General features: G+C 36.7%; 1 protein-coding gene across 2 annotated transcripts in view; it reads left to right on the forward strand.

The window, feature by feature from the left end:
- LOC117405223 (interleukin-1 receptor accessory protein-like 1) overlaps positions 1-22,976 on the forward strand; it is a 512,848-nt gene that overhangs the window by 29,104 nt on the left and 460,768 nt on the right. For both annotated transcript variants that reach the window (XM_034008100.3, XM_034008101.3), the window contains exon 2: positions 19,329-19,431. In XM_034008100.3, the coding sequence (XP_033863991.1) occupies positions 19,350-19,431 (82 nt within the window). In that variant the 5' untranslated portion in view covers positions 19,329-19,349. The remainder of the gene's footprint in view (positions 1-19,328; positions 19,432-22,976) is intronic.

Genomic DNA, 22,976 nt, shown 5'->3' on the forward strand with positions numbered 1-22,976 from the left:
CTTATTTAGCAGTTTATGTTCACTGGTGAAATGTATCAAACTTAACTCGAGGTTGAAGTATGTATCAAATTTAGGAGATGTATTTGGATAGACACTCTAAAATAAAGAGTTAAACAGTGTTCTCACCCCTGGATCTTTATATAAAGACCATGCAATACATGACTTTTGTATTTTCAATGATCTGAAATAAGAGTAGTCCCTAGCTGTGAAAAAAATGATGTTGTACCGCTATTTGTTTAATGTAGCAGTAATTACAGTATGTAACTGAAATGTTTACTTAACTGGGATATTGGAAGCTGACAGCAGAGCAATTTGGTTAGCGTTAAAGCCTTTACCTACTTTTAAAACACAGAAGTTTCAGTGAAAACGATGACCGTAATGTTACACACTTTATTACTATAAAATGAGACGTAGTGGAATGACATTTTAAAGTTTGTTATAAACCAGTTAAAAATTCTTGCATTGCATTTTGCATAATTTATTTTAAGAATAAGGACGCTATCTTGTTCTAAACTGGCCCAATTATCACCTGCTTTTTCTCATTCATGATGCGATTTGAGTAAGAAACTTAAGCTCTGTCAATTTCTGTTCAGTTTTTTTTTCTTCTCCTTTTTGATTATTTTTGACAGATAGCAACACGGCACACATTTAGAAACATATGACTTGAAAGGGGTTGATCCCTGAGCATGTACTTGCCTAGGGCTCAACATATGCTGTTCTTGAAGCCTAGAGGTGCCCATACCCCACTCTGCACCCATGTCCTACAGATGTATTGAGAGGAATAGCATGCTTACTGTACACGCACAACCCTGAAAACAGCAGTTCTAATTGCTGTATAATGGTTTGTTGAACAATTGAATGAATAAAATCTGCACTGCCAAAAATCCTTTTAAGAAAAAATTCTTATTTCAACAATTTCTGATGTTAAGCACAATTGAACTAATTATCTCAAATAATTTTACAACGATAACTCATTTGTTACCTGCCTCCAAAACTAAGTAAAACAAAATACTTCACTCAGTGACAATGGGCCTGATTTTCAAAGCTTGCTGAGTAAGTCTTGAACTCTGCGCTCTAAGCTCTAAGCTCTGGAACTAACATAGCAAATCACATTTTTGGATATTTATATAGCCAACAAGATTTCTATTACATGAGAGCAGGTGTTAAAACGTCATGCAAGATAAGCACAAACTAAAACATAACTTATTTTACTGTAAACTAATGTGATCCATCTGCATTTCCTTCCATCTGATGATGTAAATATCCTTCTGTCTGGTGTTGATGGCTGAAGTGTAGTGCTGGCTCCAGGGATCAGCCTATTTTTCCTCCCTGGCGCATCAGCATGCACAATGGCTGCAATGCATCAGCATGACAACCGTCTGGACTGAGCTGAGTAGGGTACTTCTCTGGGGTCTTCAAGTGGGCATCTTCCATGCTTGGTGTTTTGTCAACTAGCCCACGACACCTTAAGAGGGCTCTACAGTGATTCTGGCATCCCAACATGACCCCCCTTTGTCCCCCACTTAGCTAAGCCCAGCTTACTTACCTTCCTTTACATCAACATTTATTTTTTATTTCTACTGTGCTTGAGTCCCCAACCAGAATCTTTTTGTCTCAACCAGAGCCAGTTGCTGCTCCTCTCTGCTGCGTCAGATAAGTTTGTCACTATGCGTTGCTGAATCCGATGTCTCTGAGAAACTGGTTTGTGGAGTGTGCCACAAATCCTTGACAACCCACCTCCACTGGGTAAACCTGGACTCTCCATCCTCGCTGTTCTGCTTACCGAAGTTTCTTCCTTTCATACGCCTCATCCACAGCATCCTCCGATGGCACTGTTAACTCTAGCAGGTGAACAAGGCGTGCTGATCCAGACCACAAAACAATATCAGGTCTAAAGGTTAGTGGTGGCAATCTCACATGTCCAACATCCGCCAGCATTTTCCAATCTCTAGCAGCTTCCAGTTGTCCTAAACAAGTTTTGGTTTTAATACCTTTTCTTGGAGGTTGCTCCCCTGGATGGAGGAATGTTGTTCTTTGTGTGTCATATATTGCTGCCATTGGTGGAAACCTGTTGGTCATGCTGCGCTTGTCTTCCAATGCTAAGGCCAAACATTGCAGCACCTGGTCATGACACCAAGTAAACCGTCCTTGGCTAAGACCTGTCAAAACGTGTCTTAATGTAGTTGGCGATGAACACAAAGGACACCACGGATCCTCTCCTACCCATAGATTAAGGTTTTGTGGTGATGGGACAACATCATATTTTGACCTGATGAGGAAGCTGATCCTGCTCTGTTCCATTGTCCATAGATCTCGCCAGCCGATCTTGCATTGTTGAGAAACAAGAACACTGCATGTAAGTTGGAATACAAAAGCAAATCTGATTGATAAAAGTGGTAACAGTGAAAATGTTAATATAAAACTTTATTCATAAAACAGACATAACTCATGAGTTAAAGATTTGTGAATCTGCAGTAAATATCCTCCCAAACCAGCTCACAATGAAAAGCACTCCCTATCAGTATATTTTAGGTAATCACCCTCTATTGTGCCCACCTTTCAGGGGTTATATACTGTATATCAATTATTCTTTCACTTTTAGGTATTCTCTCTTCTGATTCCAGGTCTAATTCTATTATATTATATTACCAGTAAATATTCTATTCTATTCTATTCTATTCTATTCTATTCTATATAAATTACATGTCACAGGCTTAGTGAAAAAAACTATATTTTACTAATGTCTTTGTAAAGCACATCTTTGGAAACGTTTAATGGGACCCTGATTTGCACTCGTCACAGACTTCCTTACCAAAGGTAACATTGGGTAGTCCAAAATTAGTGCTAATCAGGGTCTGTGAAACCAGCCAATAAAGTATGATGGCTACATTAACTATTTACTATCGCATACATTATATTAGTACAAGTAAACTGACATAAGATGGTACCGTAGTAAGTTCCTCTAGCTTTTTGACATTCTGTCATTTGGAGTCAACTTTAAAGGGCACTTCATCAAGCACATTTTAAGTTAATGAAAAGCAGTCCCTAATGCAAGCTATATATCATATAAATGCACAAATTAGCCCATGGTTATGGAAATTGAGCTGGCTTTACACTTCAGCGTGGGGAATATTCAGTCATGAAATGATCTTGTTACTTAATTGAAACTTCTTCCATTAGATTATAATATGTGCATTTTATCAGGTTAAATGATTGGAAATCATAGGGAACTAGATGAGTTTTGATTCTGAATGTGGTAGGCAAGGGAGCTCAATGTCAGACCCAAATTAGATTTTAACCTGCTTGCTTATTTATTTATTTATTTATTTATTTATTTATTTATTTATTCTTTTCTTTTTTGTACAGATAGGGCAATATATGAGGGGTTAAAATTACAATTTGACAAAGTGTGATAAGTCTTTTTTAAATGTTATATGTTAAGCTTAAAAACAGTAAAATCTACTGTACTATCCTTAACTTCAAGTGCTAGTTCTTCTTTGTCCTGGTTCTTCTTTGCGCTTGTTCTTCTTTGCGTTAGTTCTTTGTGCTATTTTATCTTTGTGCTAGTTCTTATCATTAGTGTGGCAAAGTGGTTGCTGATTATGTACAGGTGCAGAGGTGATGCAGTGCAGGAATAAACAGACAGATTTGTAATCCGGTATGGAAAAATATATGTTTTATTTTAGTTATAATCCAGGTCTGGTGACCAAATAATAAACTCTGGTTATACACAGCGATGCGTAAAACACGGAGATCAGTAACAGGGATTGCAGCCATAAACAATAAACACAGTCTCTCTCCCACAATATACAACCATGGTCATCAGTCCTGGGTGCGTGCTGTAGTGCTCGTGGTGGGTGATACAGTTTAAAGAGTGACAAATAGTGCAGTGCTGTTCTGGGTTCAGTGCTGGCTCTTAGCTACAGCTCCAGAACGTGTTAGCCATCTATAAACACACACGTAACAATTATAGACAAGACAAACAAACAAACACTCACAATACTCTTAATACACAGTGCACGGGTCCTTCCAGGTCGAAACCAAAAGCGAAGGAAAAGATTTACAATTCTCCAGCCCCTTTTATGTGATTATGCATGACCCCTTGGTCAACGATTGCAGCTGATTCTATTGCCTGCAGCTGCTACATCATTTACCTTCCCGGTCAATACATTCCCACACTGGAGTCTCGTCTTTTTCCAGGCTGACTGACTTCCCGACCCAGGGAATGAACTGTCAGGACAACCTGTCCAAAGCCTTTCCCTTTCGCTACTTAGTACCCTCACAGGTCGAAAGGGAGATTTACAACCAGACATTAGTTATTTGTGATAGTTCTTCTTTGAGCTAGTTCTTTGTGCTAGTTCTTCTTTGTGCTAGTTCTTTGGCTAGTTCTTCTTTGTGCTAGTTCTTTGTGCTAGTTCTTCTTTGTGCTAGTTCTTTGCGCTAGTTCTTCTTTGTGCTAGTTCTTTGGCTAGTTCTTCTTTGTGCTAGTTCTTTGTGCTAGTTCTTCTTTGTGCTAGTTCTTTGCGCTAGTTCTTCTTTGTGCTAGTTCTTTGCGCTAGTTCTTCTTTGTGCTAGTTCTTTGTGCTAGTTCTTCTTTGTGCTAGTTCTTTGCGCTAGTTCTTCTTTGTGCTAGTTCTTTGCGCTAGTTCTTCTTTGTGTTAGTTCTTTGCGCTAGTTCTTCTTTGCGCTAGTTCTTCCTTGTGCTAGTTCTTTGTGCTAGTTCTTCTTTGTGCTAGTTCTTTGTCCTAGTTCTTTGCGCTAGTTAATCTTTGTGCTAGTTCTTTGTCCTAGTTCTTTGCGCTAGTTCTTCCTTGTGCTAGTTCTTTGTGCTAGTTCTTTGAGGTAGTTCTTCTTTGTGCTAGTTCTTTTACCCATATGATTGATCTTGGTTACCAGGAAGGGGAAGAACTGAAGGACCGGTTACTGGGCAGACTCGTGGTGCTTGGAGCACATGGCTACACTATACACAGATAATTGTGGGAATCTGGAACCAACTCCCCAGTAATGTTGTTGAAGCTGACACCCTGGGATCCTTCAAGAAGCTGCTTGATGAGATTCTAGGATCAATAAGCTACTAACAACCAAACAAGCAAGCTGGGCCGAATGGCCTCCTATCGTTTGTAACCTTTCTTATGTTCTAATATTCTTATGTGCAATATTGCTGACAAAACCTATACTGAGTGAAATAATCATATGGGACATTAGTGATGATAAAACAAATATTAAAAGTCAATGTGCAATAGAGTATCTGCTTTGTATTCTTTCTTATACTCTTGCTGCATAGTCTAGGCTATGGGATGTGCTACATTTTTAAAACCTTGCCTAGCTCCCAGGATGTCCTTGAAAAGGGTGTTGTGATCTCAATAGACCTAGGCTAGTGAAACAAAGTTTTAATAAATAATTAATAACATTACATTTTGAAATTGATTTCCCATGAATGCGGCTGGCAACTGGGTCAGCTGTACAAACAGAACTTTTTTTTTTTTTATAGTGCAAAACCTTTGTTTTGTATAACTCTTGCACAGTAACCATGATAGTGTACCAAGAAATGTGTGAAATCGAAAATAAATTAATTAAATGGAAATATGATGCTAGCTATTGCTTTTTGGTGATAACATATTAGTCTCTCTCCTTGAAGGAATAAGGACTCCCATTGCATAGCAGCTTATTCCATTCCAGGTTTTATTATTTACTTAATTAGACATACTCTGGCTACTATACACTGGGACTATGTAAGCTCATAATAAAGCCGGGAATGAGTCCAACTGCTATACAATTGGAGTCTTATTTCTATCCCTAATACTTTGTAAAAAGTATATAAGGATATATATATATATATATATATATATATATATATATATATATATATATATATATATATATATATATTGGAATAAAGTCATTGAAGGGCACTATATAAGCTTGAGGATGGAAAGAGCTTTATGCCCTGTGAATGCACTGTACAACCACTAGAGGTCTTGGCCTCACTACAAGAGGCTTTGTGGTCCAGTGGTTAAAGAAACAGGCTTGTAACCAGAAGGTCCCTGGTTCAAATCCCACCTCAGCCACTGACTCATTGTGTGACTCTGAGCAAGTCACTTAACCTCCTTGTGCTTCGTCTTTCAGGTGAGACATAATTGTAAGTGACTCTGCAGCTGATGCATAGTTCACACACCCTAGTCTCTGTAAGTCGCCTTGGATAAAGGCGTCTGCTAAATAAACTAATAATAATAATACAAGAAACTACATTGCCCAGAAGGCCACAGGGTTTGGCTTGATGGCCCAGTTAATTGATTTATTGTTGGCAGCTGGACTTAATGAGAAGCCCTTAAAAAAGGGAGAGGTTCAACCTGTCTGGGGGAGGTGTATGGAAGAAGGGCACATGTGTGTGGATCTGGAGAGAAAAAAAAAACGAAAGGTAACAAAACGCGTTGTTAAAGAAATTAAGTTTAATTTTTTTTTTTTTTTTTTTTGTTACGGGTAAACAGATAGCTGTCCCGTGGTTAGACAGGGCTTCATTATAAAAGTTAAGTTAGCACTCCCTGCCGGAGTTAGGCTTTTGTTTTGTTTGTTTTGTTATAGTGAATTAAATAAAATAAATAAAGAACACCAAGAGTGTTGTTGAATGGCAACTCGAGTCTCCAACCTGTGGTTTACTACACCTTGGGGTCACGTCATCACAATATATATATATATATATATATATATATATATATATATATATATATATATATATATATATATATATATATATACACAAATTCAAATCCCCAGGGTCAAATTATATATATATATATATATATATATATATATATATATATATACAGTACTGTGCAAAAGTTTTAGGCAGGTGTGAAAAAAAGTAAGAAAGCTGTAAAGTAAGAATGCTTTCAAAAATAGACATGTTAATAGATTATATTTATCAATTAACTAAATGCAAAGTGAGTGAACAGAAGAAAAATCTAAATCAAATCCATATTTGGTGTGACCACCCTTTGCCTTCAAAACAGCATCATTTCTTCTAGGTAAACTTGCACAAAGTCAGGGATTTTGTAGGCATATAGTCAGGTGTATGATTAAACAATTATACCAAACAGGTGCTAATGATTATCAATTCAATATGTAGGTTGAAACACAATCATTAACTGAAACAGAAACAGCTGTGTAGGAGGAATAAAACTGGGTGAGGAACAGCCAAACTCAGCTAACAAGGTGAGGTTGCTGAAGACAGTTTACTCTTCAAAAGTCATACACCATGGCAAGACTGAGCACAGCAACAAGACACAAGGTAGTTATACTGCATCAGCAAGGTCTCTCCCAGGCAGAAATTTCAAGGCAGACAGGGGTTTCCAGATGTGCTGCCCAAGCTCTTTTGAAGAAGCACAAAGAAACGGGCAACGTTGAGGACCGTAGACGCAGTGGTCGGCCAAGGAAACTTACTGCAGCAGATGAGAGACACATCATGCTTAGTTCCCTTCGCAATCGGAAGATGTCCAGCAGTGCCATCAGCTCAGAATTGGCAGAAAACAGTGGAACCCTGGTACACCCATCTACTGTCCGGAGAAGTCTGGTCAGAAGTGGCCTTCATGGAAGACTTGCGGCCAAAAAGCCATACCGCCGACATGGAAACAAGGCCAAGCGACTCAACTATGCACGAAAACACAGGAACTGGTGTGCAGAAAAATGGCAGCAGGTGCTCTGGACTGATGAGTCAAAATTTGAAATATTTGGCTGTAGCAGAAGGCAGTTTGTTCGCCGAAGGGCTGGAGTGGAGTGTCTGCAGGCAACAGTGAAGCATGGTGGAGGTTCCTTGCAAGTTTGGGGCTGCATTTCTGCAAATGGAGTTGGGGATTTGGTCAGAATTAATGGTCTCCTCAATGCTGAGAAGTACAGGCAGATACTACAGGTGCTGTCTGAAGAGGTGACAGGTGCTGTCACCTCTTCAGACAGCACCTGTAGAACTCCTCTGTTGTATCCTGGGACACTATCACCCTTCATTTAAATGTGATTTATTTTGCTCTTATCTGCCCCCTATTTTACTGCATTTAATCCTGTACTTCAGAATATTGTAATCTGCCAAGTGTTTAACCTGTAGTATTTTCTACTTAATCATATCCTGATGTAACTATCACTATTATCTGCTGTATTATTGAATTGTGGTTTGTCACACTTGAACAAAAGTTACTGTATTTCTTGCTCTTATTGTATTACTTGTATTGTAACATTTGAATGTATTTGTATTTGCTTGCGATTGTAAGTCGCCCTGGATAAGGGCATCTGCTAAGAAATAAATAATAATAATAATAATCATGCAATACCATCAGGGAGGCATCTGATTGGCCCCAAATTTATTCTGCAGCATGACAATGACCCCAAACATACAGCGAAAGTCATTAAGAAATATCTTCAGCGTAAAGAAGAACAAGGAGTCCTGGAAGTGATGGTATGACCCCCACAGAGCCCTGATCTCAACATCATCGAGTCTGTCTGGGATTACATGAAGAGAAAGAAGCAACTGAGGCTGCCTAAAACCACAGAAGAACTGTGGTTAGTTCTCCAAGATGTTTGGGCCAACCTACCTGCCGAGTTCCTTCAAAAACTATGTGCAAGTGTTCCTAGAAGAATTGATGCTGTTTTGAAGGCAAAGGGTGGTCACACCAAATATTGATTTGATGTAGATTTTTCTTCTGTTCACTCACTTTGCATTTTGTTAATTGATAAATATAAACTATTAACATGTCTATTTTTGAAAGCATTCTTACTTTACAGCATTTTTTTCACACCTGCCTAAAACTTTTGCACAATACTGTATATATATATATACAAATTCAAATCCCCAGGGGCAAATTACAAAACATTACGCTTAAGGAATAAAGACACTTTTATCTTCAAGAACACAATAGGAATTGACTCCCTGCTGCTGAAGAAAGTGTAGATGCTCTGAAATTGAGGGGATCCTGTTTGGATTGGTAATAGTAATCAGTGTTTCCTGCAGCACTGCTGCTTCAACAATAGAAACAAGCCTTTGTACATCAACTATAGCACACTGATTTTATAAAGGCTCTTTCATGAAAGGTTCATTTCTGTAGAAAAAAATAACAACTGAAAAAGTGGAGAAAATGTCATGGCTTGAAGCATACCAGTTTATAATAACACAATGCATATTTTTACTTTGATATTGTACCATGAATAAAAACAGCTCTTTAGCCATGGGTTTGAATCATTCATTATAGCATTCACTACGTTTATATTCATTTTGTATGCCAAATAGTGTGTTACTTCAATTTCAGAATAATTTGGGAATTTGTGCATGGATGCCAATGCAATCTGTAGCTCACTAGAGAGAATTAATCCAATTACTGTGTTTACATGAACTGAAAGATTGAATGGACAATAAGATTTTTATTGAATGTCTGTCAAGTTGTTGATTCATACAGTTGTTCTCCTAGTGTTTGTCTGGTACTTTTTTTGGACTGCCTTGCCATGAGGTTTTTGTAGTTCAACTGCCTGAAATTTGATTTAGGCATACTTTGTGTGCACAACATTGTTCTTACCATACAAGCTGGTTGTTATGAGCATTTCGTGGATTGAACTCAATGTTTAAGCTTCCCCAGAATTCCTTCCACATTTTCTGCTGCTGAATGTCCACCTGTCAGGTTGTGTCAAACTGTGCACGTGTCTTTATCTTATGCTTTTTTCCCACTAACGATGGTAGCTGATTGTCTGTTTGTCTTACTATTATAGTGGTTATTTGTTACTGCCTTGTCATGTGAAGGTTGAAACGATGAATCTTGTCATGTTCTGCGGACTTGCATCATGATGCAGTTTTTAATGCCACCTCTTTAGTTTGCTTGGTTGAATGACCTGGTACCAGTCTTCTACACATATGAAGACATTCACGTCTGTACATTTTTTTTAAAAATATATAACACACACCACGTAGAAGACTGCTCTGCCGTGGGTTACTGTGACACACTGTGACAGGCTAGCTCTAGGGATGACGTCAGGCCAGAAAGAAACACACAGACAGGCAGTACTTGCAGTGAAACTAAGACGTTGCGGTGCTCAGTGTTTTATTGTAAAATAAAAGGTTTAAACAGAAAACAGGACACGACACTTGAGGCCAAAATAAATAGACAAACAAAACGGATTAACACTAAACAATCAGTGGATGAACAGACAAACAAACACGGTGAGTCTAAACAAGTTATATTTACTTTATTTTACTTTTATTTACTCCTTCTCCACACCCGTTCTCCACTCACCGAAAACACAACCCCGAGTGAGTAAAACGTGCATCTACTGTATATATACTGTTGTGCCGGGATTCAATTACTAATTAATTATTCACTTGAATCCCAGCACATGAACTAATTATGTGCAACCCCGTGCTCACATATTAAATACTTTAAATGAAGTGCAATCCCTGTGCCTAAATACAATTATACATTTTAAACACTTGTGCTCATTACCCACATTATATCCCGTGTACCAACTACAATACACCAACATTAACACATGCAACATACAACATATAACACACAAATGCACACAGGGGCGGGGCACATTGCCACAGTTACACGTTTTCTATAATGTACATTTACTGTATAACCTGTATCTCTTGTAAAGTATAAACACAATAGTAAGCTATATAGAATGCTGCAACCTGTGTTTACTACACGCCTTACATACAATATGCAAACTCTTCATGACACACAGACATTCTTCTAAGATTTGTAAAAGAGAACTCATTATAGTATGAACATGACAGTATACAGTGTTCCGAATACTTGAGATTTGTGTTTTTTACTTGCAAGTGGAAGTAATGTAAAAGTAATCAATTGGAAAATTTCTGCAAACTTAAAATGAATCTACAGAAATTACATTGCACAATATGAAAAAAGCTGTTTTGTAGCCCAGTAGTTGTTTTCCTGCACTTTGTTTAAAGTAGAACTATATTATTACACTCTTTAAAAATTATACAGATCGCTGTTTTCACAGTCTGTCTTGACTTTAAAATTCGTGGGCATGATGAATAAGGATCAAAGAAAGTTTAAACAAAAGCTTGAAAAAAAGTATTGAGGATACAAGTCTAGTTCTTCTTTCCTTGGCCAAAGTGCGTATGCCTTTGATGCCTTTAATGACTTAGATTCTGGTATAGTAAGCAAACTTGTTAAATTTGCAGACGACACAAAAATAGGAGGAGTGGCAAACACTGATGCAGCAGCAAAGGTCATTCAAAATGATCTAGACAGCATTCAGAACTGGGCCTGGATGTTAGGCCTAAAATACTCAAGCAGGTACCTCCATATTTGTAAAATATTTGTTAAACTATAGATATGGATTTTGGAAAATTCTATTAGGATTGTATTTTGTATCCTCTTCACCCTGTCAACCCATCTGGACAATTAATTAATCACACCCGTTTGCTATAATATGCAATTGTAGTGAAAGACAACTAAAAGCAACACTTTGTATTAATGCTATTTTTTTGCAAGCATTTATTAATGACACCTAACAGGCAACTTTAATTTAACAATTTGACAATAAATAAAAATGTTTACTTGCATGTAATCTGAAGTTAACCAAAGCAAGTCTTTTAATATAATATATCAAATACTGTGCCATGCGTTACTGTAAATTATCAGCGGTACTACGTACAAACAATACTGTGTTGAATATGTTGGCCTGTTTTTCGTATACACTTGAAACTAACAGGTAATTTATTTTAGTTGAATTTAGTTAGCTGAGTGTCATAATTAAGACTTAGACTTAGGCTATAGCTGGAAATGTACGGCCATCGTACAGATTTAAACTAATAGAATACATTGTTTAAAAGAAAAATCAACTTACTTGCGACACAGATGAGAAGATAAACTCACAGTACTGTCGTGAAAGGAAAGCACCGAAGAGCAAATCTTGCAACTTGTTACAATCACTATTCGTAATTGTATTAACTCCATTATAAAAAACTAGTCAATTATTAAAATGCTGTGCTCTCATTTTCTCGTTCTTCATTCCACTTTTAAATGAGAAAGTAAGGACATGGAGGATTTAAAAGCCCATTTAATTGTTTCACAGCAAAGCCCTGTAAATGAAACAGATTTTATTATTATTATTATTATTATTATTATTATTATTACAGTGTTGTTCAGTGTTGTTATTACAGTATACCTGTGACTAGTCTTTAAATAATGTTAATGCAGTTACGTATAGTAATTGTAATGTTTGTCCAGCTTATTTTTTTTTATTATAACTTTACTTAAGATCGTATTAAAGATGTGTTTAATAAAATGCTGCACCCGTTTGCTTGTTTTCTACATTCTGCATGCAGCAAGTCACGTTAATTTAAACTAAAAGCTAAGCCCCCCTCCCTATTTATAAACTGAAACTATATCAAAATCTAGATTTGTATTTTATTTTATTTGTGAACAAAATGTATTTGATATTAAAACAAGCCGCCGCTACACTTTCAAATGAAGGAGGGCGGGGCGACAGATAGGTCTGAAACGACACAAGCTCTGTGGACGGGGTTGGTCAGATTTAACAGGGGGCTGGTCAGATTAAACGTGATCCCTGCTTGGCTGGACAGTTGATTGAGTCAATCATCCTGGAGACCCACCGAGTCTGCCATTTACTGTGGAGCTTTTACAATCTCAAGGAAGTCAGAAGAAAATTATTTTCCAGACAGGTCTTGGCGCCCCCCTAATCATTATTATTTATTTTTTAGCAGACGCCCTTATCCAGGGCGACTTACAATTGTTACAAGATATCACATTATTTTTACATACAATTACATTATTTTTAACACCTACAGGCATGATTAATCGATTAATCTTTAATCGATTAAAACCCCTAATATTTATATAAGAGTTTCAGCAGAATTGACTGTGAAGAAAGTGAAAAATATGAGCAATTCAAGAAGTACAAACTACCACTTATACTATGTTTTCTTTAGCTATAAACCTAATTTTAAAGTTTGTAGAAAAAAGATTTATAAACTAGTCTTGCAGACAGATTGTACTAAGCGGGGATTCAATCAAAAACTGTTACTGGTGCAGTCATTTTAACTCTTGTCTTTGTTTACCTTTAATCATTTTGCATCATAAATGCAATGAAGATTCTACAGACATAATAACTCTTCTGTCGAAGTGCCTGTGTGAACACATTTCACCATAGCTTGTCTGTCATGAAATCGTATTGATTTTTCTCTTTTCACATTGGTATGCAAGTGCATTCAACCATATTCACAACAACATGAACTATTTTAGGAAAGCAAAAGTGACATTGTATTATTATATTATATTAGGTGTGCATCATTTTACAAATACAGATGTTGAACTTTCTTTTTCAGTGCTACTTTGTCAAATTATTGATAGAATTGGGATGCCCACTGACAGTCTGGCTCTTGTCACTCGTTTGACATAAGTCACCAACAGAATCCAGCCCCACTGGCCAATTTACTGATAGCGTTAATCAATGGGAATTGAATGTAAAAATAATCTCTTAAGCCTCTGACAGTGACTAGACTCTGGGGTATTAAGTTGAAGAACTTGGGCGGTGCTGAGTAGGAAACTGTTTGGGAGATGCACTTTGTGTTAACATTATTTATATATACAGTATATGGTGGCGGTTCTCTGTCTGTACATCCGTCCATCTGAATGCCACACATTTTTACATGTATCTTAAGAACTGTAAATCATGTGTGTCATTTTAATATACTTAACCATAATACTAACACCCCATTTGCTTACCTGATTACATCTTCAAGAGCTGAAAGTTTGAATGGAAGAAGTCTGTTCTGTTCTGGTCAGTTGGAATTATTGTATTTAGAGAAGCTTACAGCAAGTTCAAAGCCAGGTAAAGATAACTGGAGCAACAGAACCCAGCATGATTGAAAACATTATAAAAAGGTAAGGGAAAAGTGGAACACAAAATACATAAGTGAAATAACATTTGATGCTACTTGCTCTTTAAATACGTGTGCAGTATGGATGCTCTGTGTGACTGCATACGTGTGTTGGTGAGAATATTCATTTTGGAAACTAACCGATTCAGTGGTCACATACATGTTTTGAACTCCCTAACTATAGGGGATTCTTCAATGTAATCAGTCCTTTGGGCAGCTAATGCTCAGCTGCTTCTGGCTTTGCGCTATTCAGGCCTTTATTTTGAAAGTTCGTCATTGAATTTGGTAGATTCAGTGTAAATGATAAATGCAGAGTGAATGCCAACATGCATGGTTGTTCTTGATCATGATAGCCTCTGACATAGAGGTTTTAAAATGGTGGTGTTGGCACCGTTTTAGGGTCTGTTGATCAATAAGACCTTAGCCTCACTTCTGTCGATGAAACATAAGGATAGTTCTACTACATACTTTAGCCCCCCTGAAAGGTGATGCTATGGATTTGGTCCATTAACCTCTATCTTTGATAGAGGTTAAATGGTACCAAATGGATAAATGTGCTGTTTAAATGGGAACATCTCATGGCAGGAAGTCAATCAACAAAATGTGTCTCCCAAATGAAAATTCTAAGCATATTCCTAGCAGAGACTTTGTTGGAGATGAACCTTCTTTTGCCACATGTCACTGAGGTGATGTAGAAACCAATCTTTTTGTTTGCATTGGCATCAGAGCTACATAAATGTGGTTTAAATTGGGGCTCTGAGCCCACACTCACTTAAGCTGCCTAATGAGCATCCAGTGCAAAGAATAGGTTTTAAACATGTAGCAATTGATACATACTTGTGATCATTGACCTTTGTGTAACGTCCAGATAGGATTGTAGAATGCAGAAGGAACCGACAGCCCCAGTTTGAGATTGGAATGATGAGACTGACTCATCATTGACTGATTTTATGTTGCTGATTAAAACTTGGCATTGGTTGAAGATTTATATAGATTCTGTTCAAAAAGGGCTTAAGAATGCTGTGTCTGCTAATTTAATATAATCGAGTGTACATTTGTAAGCTCTGCTGTATAACTGATTCAATATATTACTGCATATAGCATTATATTCCTAAATTCAGAGAGTCATTACTCATTATTACAGCACAGTGGGAAATAGGACTGTCTGTTGATAGATGTATTGACCTAAGTGGTGTAGATGTTCTGCAGGTTTCCTCTTGGGTGAAAAAAAAGAACTGCTGTATTGATTTCATGGAAGAAACATGGGCAGTTGCATATTTAGATAAAAGTCGACATAGGGAAGAATGTATCGTTCCTTTGTTGTATCAGTAATTCTTGAACAATAAGTGCGTAATATGTTGTTTCCTTTCTTATTTTTGTATTTATTTAAAATTCAGTATTTATTCAGGGCAGTATACTGAGGCTTCAAATGTGTCATTTCCCAAGGGGTCCTGCAGATATACAGTACAGCACAGCTATAGACAGTTGATACAGGTGTTATTACTGTCTTTACTGTTGGACATACCCTGAAAAAAAAAGTTTGGAGTGATCGACATGAGGTTTCAAAGAACAGACATGCTGCCTGTGCACTAAAGATTCTTGTGGAAGGAAAACAATCTCTGATAAACTGTGACAGTGAAAACAGCATAGTGATTATTTCAAGAAGACTTTTCAGTGAGCAAAATATTTGAATAACAGTTAGACAACCATAGACATTCACAGCATGATTTTGGCTATAATAAAGAATGAAGAAAATATAACTGTTTATTTCATATTTTGACATGCTTTGTAAGACCATCATTTTTAAAATATCAATCTCTACACACAATTTTACAAAACTTGTTTGGTGGTTGCCCTAAATAGTTCTACAATCCCTTCTGAATGAAACCATTGCAAAGTGCTGTTATTTATTTATTTATTTATTATTTTTTCCCAGATTTTTTTTCCTATGAAGTACGACTACTGTCTGAGGTTTACAATAGAATAATGTGTTTTCTGTTAAGGAAGCTATCATCATTATCATTGGGACTATTGTTTTAGAACTAAACACATTTTGTGATGCTAGCATTTGCATAAATGTGTTTGCCTCACAAAAGGGAAGCTAATGAACTGGAATTATAAGATTTCTCCCTAGTTCTAGAAGAGTGAGTAAAGAAAAAGTGCAATCATTAATGTTGGCTAGACAATGGTCCCCTTTATGTGGGGGAGAAGTGATGTCATGTTTGGCTACAGACCAGTTGGGACTACATTGCAACACTGCTGCTAGCCTTATTAAGGCTTTACAGGATTCCTCTTGTGAAGCTTAAATGTCAAAGTGAAGTTTTTAAACATTGCAGTGCATAAACAAGAATCTTCCTGACAGCTTTTCTTTACATTAATTTGTTTTTGCTGTATTGACCAGACTTTGTGTATTCAGAATTCTTACAGCAGTTTAGTTGATAACTAGCATTTCTGATTTCATGTCATGTCACATCTAAATCATAGTTGAAAAACCAATTTAGTGACATTGTTGAGAGAGTAACTGTGATTTAATGTTGTCTAGTTAAGAAAGAAGAAACTTAAGGAAAAGCACCTTTACATTAATTCTATTACATTTCTACATACTGAATACAGAGAATGGAATGTTTTAGACCTTGATATTCACAGACATCCACGATAAAACTGTATTTTACAGTTTTAAAACAAGAACCTAGCAATTAAAATACATATTTAAGAAATTAAGTCAAAAAGACAAACAGGTAAATCTGTTTGCTGCCTCACACAGGTGCTCTCACAGCATTATTCGTCACATTGTTGATGGTAAAACAATGACCTTTGATAGAAGGTAAATAGTGCCAAATGGATACATGTGCTGTTTAAATAGGAACATCTCTGTGACATTCACAGAGGTTAATATTACTGAGTTGTGTGGGTGCATGGTATTATGGCTACCACTTTGTTCGATACAAGGTTACCTTTGAGTAGAACACCACAGCTCTAAAGGCTTATCAAAGAAGACAGAATAGTGACTTATAAGGCTCATTTTGCCAATAGTTATTGGCAGATAATAGGGGTTCAATAAAATAAAAAATGTAGTTTGGTGTTGGCATCTACTGAATATCATTGTGTATAACATTGATGCAAATTATAAATGTTCATCAGTTCATGTTTTGGAAGTTATTGTGTGAGGTGTGCATCTTCCTTTAAGAGTTTCTGGTTCAGTTGTCAGAATTAAAACTCCTTTTCTTAAACTTTAGACCTGTCTGCAGGGATTTATTCCATTGTTCACATTCCACTTGTTTCCTCCCCTTGGAAGAACCTCTTTGAGCACTGATTTTTCGTGATCTTTGGCCTGTGTTACCCTGGAAACCACTGGGCTTTGTGTATAGGAATTAAAACATTGTACCCTGTGTTGCTTCCCCGCTTTATTCTTCATGTTCACAGAATTACATGAAATACAATGACTAACTTATATCTAGAAATGCTACTTTTGCGTTGAACATGGTCTTATAGGATCCCTCCCTATTTTTAATGAGTACAATATTTTCCCTAAAACATTTTAAGACATGTGTGGTCCATTCAGACTAGCAGAAGCCTTTAGTTTTGTGTGCATTTTCGGTTGAAAGAAGGATAAATGGCTACATTATGCAACTGTCAGCCATCTTAGATTTTGTCTGAACATCCCAGCATCTAGACAAAAATCAGCAGGGGTTTATGTATTCATTTTTTATCATGTGTGAAAAGTGTAGGGATGTAAATAATACCTTTGAGAATTCTAGCAGCACTGTTTTCTATTTGCCAAAGCATCTGAACCAAGATACAACTGTGTATTCTACAATTTCAAAACAGGAACCCTGCCATTAAAATAAATATATAAGAAATTAAGTCAAGTAGATACACATTTGGGCCATTGCCTTTATCACTGCAAGAACTGATAACACTTAAGACATTTGCTGAAACATGTGTCTATTTCAGTTTTGTTTTAACTTCGTACCAAAACGTTTGGGACGTACAATTTTACAAAAAACAGATACCTCAGCAAACTGACACCTCAAAAGATACCTCTTACTATCTATCCTCTGTCAGCTTGTGTAGTCAAAGTAATTTAAAAAGAGAGTTACTGTATCTTTATTATTATAAATATGCTGTAATTCTCAAATCTTTTAATGTATTTATGTGGAGCAGTCATGAAACAGAATCTAATTTGAGGACTGTGACAGGCTGGCTTTCTGGTGACGTCAGGCCAGAAGCTGGAAGAACTCAGAGAGACTGCAGGTACGGTGCAATGGCGCTTGCACTATTTATTTAAACAAATAACAAAAATAAAATAAAAGGTTTTAACAAAAAAACACTTTGCTCACAGAGCGAAAAATAAAAGTTTAAATAAAACAAATCTCGAACACAAAACACAGGGCAGGCTGGGCAGATTGCTTTCACTGATCCTATGTTTATTTCTCGTTTGCTCTCGTTCCTCCTCTCGAACACCCACCCAGAACATAGACAGCTGCAGGCTTTTTAAACATTTTAAGCAGATGACCATCTCCCGATTAGCAACAATTACATAATTAATTAACTTGGGAGATGGTCACCTTCTGCATGAGGTTTTTAAGTGGATGGGGCTTCCCATCCACGCTGCAAAACAAAACTATGGCTCCTCGCCTCACTCAACAACACCCACAATTCGTGGTTTTTAGGCACTTTTAAGAAAATAATTCCATCTCAGGTTTCTGTGACAGTTTATAAACTACTTGACTTAACGGTCTTGTGGTTTATGATGTCACATAAACCCCAGATGGAATTATTTTCCTGTAACTCACTGAAGCCTCTGGGTTCCATTTCTCAAAAGAGCCTAGGTTTTAGTCTAGTTCTCTATATATAGTATACATTTATACAGCATATATATTTTGTTCGAGGAGTCCCTGATAAACATGACAATCCCTGTTATAAGTGGTGCAGGTTCCTAGATATTGTCTCATTTCTACAGCCGACTACCATGTGGCATACTCCTTAACAATACATTGGGTAATTAAGGCATTCGATGAAACCCTGTAAATAGTTGTATTTGATACATATATACAGTAGTTAGTCGTGCATCATATTTCAAAAGTGTACTATGTGTATTACTACTGCATGTTCTGTAAGCTTGTGCTTTTAAATGGCTGAGCTGATGCCACAAGCTAGAAACTGCTGAGACATCAGTGGAATTATTGATTTTAATTTTGAACTGCTGTGCAACTACAGTGCATTAAAGAGTGAACAGCATTAACATTCATGGATGGCATTTAAGACAATTAATTCGTAAACAACAGTCAACTGACTTGCATGTCAACATTTGGTAATTGAGCAGCAGTGTGTAAGATGTGTAGTATGAGATCATATTCCACACTGGGAATACATGACATATTTGAATGCTGATTATACTTTCTTTCTTGTCCCACAGGGAATTTCTGAGAGCGAAAAGATGAAAGCTCCTATCCCTCTCTTGATTCTTCTGTATGCATCTATTGCCAAGAGCCTGAAGGTTGTGACCAAAAGGGGCTCAGGTAAGCTGATTTTTTTGTATCCTCTTGCGTTTGGTCAGCAATGTGTTTAATGTCTTGCATTGACTGCATATGGTTTGGTAGTATAGATGGTAGTATGATAATATTTATTTATTTATTTATTTATAGAAGTGGATTTCATTTACAACCCAGAATCTCGAGTAACCTCTAGGAGTAAAGATGACATGATACTACACTGTGCATATATATAAGTGCCGTGGAAAAGTATTTGCCCCGTGTCTGACTTTCTGCATTTTTGCATATTTTTGACACTGAGTGAACAAATAAGACAAAAATTTGATACATATTTCATTTATTTATCAAAGAAAGTTATGCAACACCCAATGCCCCTGTGTGAAAAAGTAACTGCCCCCTTACTCAATAACTTGTTACGCCACTTTTAGCAGCAATAACTGCAACAAAACGCTTCCTGTAGTTATTGATTAGTCTCTCACAGCACTGTGGAGGAATTTTGGCCCACTCCCCCATGCAGAACTGCTTTAACTCAGTGACATTGGGTTTTTGAGCATGAACTGCTCGTTTCAGGTCCTGCCACAACATCTCAATGGGGTTTAGGTCTGGACTTTGACTAGGCCATTCCAAAACTTTAAATTTCTTGTTCTTCTGTAGACTTGCGTAAGTGTTTTGGATCATTGTCTTGCTGCATGACCCAGCTGCGCTTTAGCTTCAGCTCATGGACGGATGGCCTGACATTCTCCTGTAGAATTCTCTGATACAAAGCAGAATTCATGGTTCCTTCAATGATGGCAAGGCGTCCAGGTCCTGATGCAGCAAAGTATCCCCAAACCTTGACACTACCACCACCATCCTTGACCGTTGGTCTGAGGTTCTTATTGTGGAATGCAGTGTTTGGTTTTCACCAGACATAATGGGGCCCATGTCAGCCAAAAAGTTCCACTTTTGACTCATCTGTCCATAGAACATGGTTCCAGAACTTTTGAGGATCATCCAGGTTCTTTTTGGCAAACTTAAGACGAGCATTCATGTTCTTCTTAGTGAGCAAAGGTTTCCGCCTTGCTACTCTGCCATAAATCCCATTTTTGCCCAGTGTCTTTCTGATGGTGGAGTCATGAACACTGACCTTAGCCAAGGCGAGAGAGGCCTGCAGATCCCTGGATGTTGTTCTAGGGTTCTTTGTGACTTCCTGGACAATTTTAGGCCTTGCTCATGGAGAGATTTTGGCAGGACAGCCACTCCTGGGAAGATTCACTACTGTCCCAAACTTTCTCCATTTGGACAATGACTGTGGTTCAGTGGAGCCAGAGAGCCTTAGAAATGGCTTTGTAACCCTTTCTAGACTGATAGGCATCAACAACTTTTTTCCGGAGGTCTTCAGGAATTTCTTTTGTTCGTGGCATGATGTGCCTCTAGAACCTGTGTACTGACAACTTCACTCTGATGGTAAGGGCCAAAGTTAGTCAGATTTATATTGGACAGGGCTGGCCCAAATCAGGCCTGGTTGTTAACCAAAGAACTCAAACAGCTGACCCTAATTATCCCTTTAATTGGGTTGAGTTAACTAGGGGGGGCAATAACTTTTTCATACCTGAAGATTGCATGTTTGATTACCTTGCACACCAAACAAATGAAAGAAGCACCAAACTGGTGTCATTTTTTCTCTCAGACTCCCTCTATATACGACTACAACCCACAAAAAAATCTGACCAAATACAATGTGGAAAATATGCAAAAATACAGAAAATCAGACAGGGGGCAAATACTTTTTCACGACACTATATATACTATATATATATATATATATATATATAATTTTCAATAATTGTGTCTAGGAAGCTAGTCATTTGGGTTGTTTTTTCAAAAAGGAAGACAAATAATTAATAAATAAATAAATACATACATACATACATACATACATACATACATACATACATACATACATACATACATACATAAATAACAGCGCAATATGTTCATGTTAATGTCTCTTACAGAAACCTTAGTTGTTACTTGTTATTTTGGCAGCCTTACCTGGTTTATTTGTTTGTTTTTTGGGACTGAAACAAATGTTGAGTGACCGTGTCTAACATTTTATAGCATTTCAGTGTTATTTCCTTTCTTGATAAATTAAAGTAGGAGTTGTCATGATATATCAACAACATATGAATAGCACTGTCATTGTATATTTATAGAACACTTCAGTCTGTGCTATATATAGAAGCTTTGCTTGTTTGTCAGCTATAAAGAAATTAGTACTGTTAAAATTTTTCATAGCATTTAATTTACTGTAGCTGCCAAAATAGCTGACATTTGAAAGGAATGGCTTGTTCATTTTTTTGAATTGTTTAGTAGCAGCATAATTATAAAGAAACTATTTCTGGCCAATACTGTGCGTACCATGAATAATAATACTTTGCATTCATTGATAGTGGAATATTCTGTATATGCTGAAAAGAACTAAACCATCTGTTCATGATTTTTTTTTTTTTTTTAATTATGCAATTTTATGGTTGATCTTGTTTCGCTGTTAACTACTTGGAAATACAACTTATATTGACTGGATTGTTCTGTCATAAATTCATGCAGGGGTGGTCCAGGTTAATAAAAATAAATAAATAAATAAATAAATAAAATGTACATTGTCTTAAATTATGTGAATATAGTTTGAACTGAAGCAATTATGATGATGTGGGTACTAATTTTGTACAGCAGTGTTTCAGATATCCCTGGCTGAATACGTATTCAGTCATCTACTGAAACACCTGTAGAATTGCCAGGATGTTTTCTTTTATTATTATTATTATTATTTTGGAAACATACTAAATCTTTACTGGAAAAGGACTTGGGTAAGAAAAAAAAACCTTCCTTAAGTATTCTCTGATACTTGTAATAAAATAAATATATATATATATATATATATATATATATATATATATATATATATATATATATATATATATATATATTATTTAGAGAATAGGGTGATAGTGGTAGCATCTTTTAAATAAACCATTGTCCATGTTGAACATCGACAGATAGCATCTAAATACGCAGAAACACACCTTTGTTTTCTGTTACATGTGTGCAGCTCTCTTCTTTAGTGGCAGCATGGTCTTACAACAGAGCAGAAAGATGTGGTGAGTAATCATCTCATGTTCTGCGGTAGGGGAGAGAGTATTTGCCCAGACTGCTATAAGCAGTAAAGCAGCTATTGATCTCTGGGTTCTGTGTGCAGTAACTGTAGCAGCTGCTCTTTATTACATTTCTAATTAGCAGACAAGCACATTTTTTTAAATCTGCTCCTCTGTTGTCTGAATTCAGATAAAGTGAGCACCAGCGAAAAACAACTGAATGTTTTTTTAACTACTGGTACCGTCAATTAAACACATCTTCTCATTACACCTTCTATTCCTGTTTTAACTTATAGTCTTTTTGTCAAGTAAAATATGGCATGCTGTGGGGGCCATATGGTCATTTTTCTAATTGGGGTATGATGAAGTTACTATTCGAGTACCATTACCAGCAGTAATTTGATAACAGTGGGGTTACTTACGGAACATATTGAAGGT

This window comes from Acipenser ruthenus, chromosome 9 (genome assembly GCF_902713425.1).
Source record: "Acipenser ruthenus chromosome 9, fAciRut3.2 maternal haplotype, whole genome shotgun sequence".
Taxonomy (NCBI): domain Eukaryota; kingdom Metazoa; phylum Chordata; class Actinopteri; order Acipenseriformes; family Acipenseridae; genus Acipenser; species Acipenser ruthenus.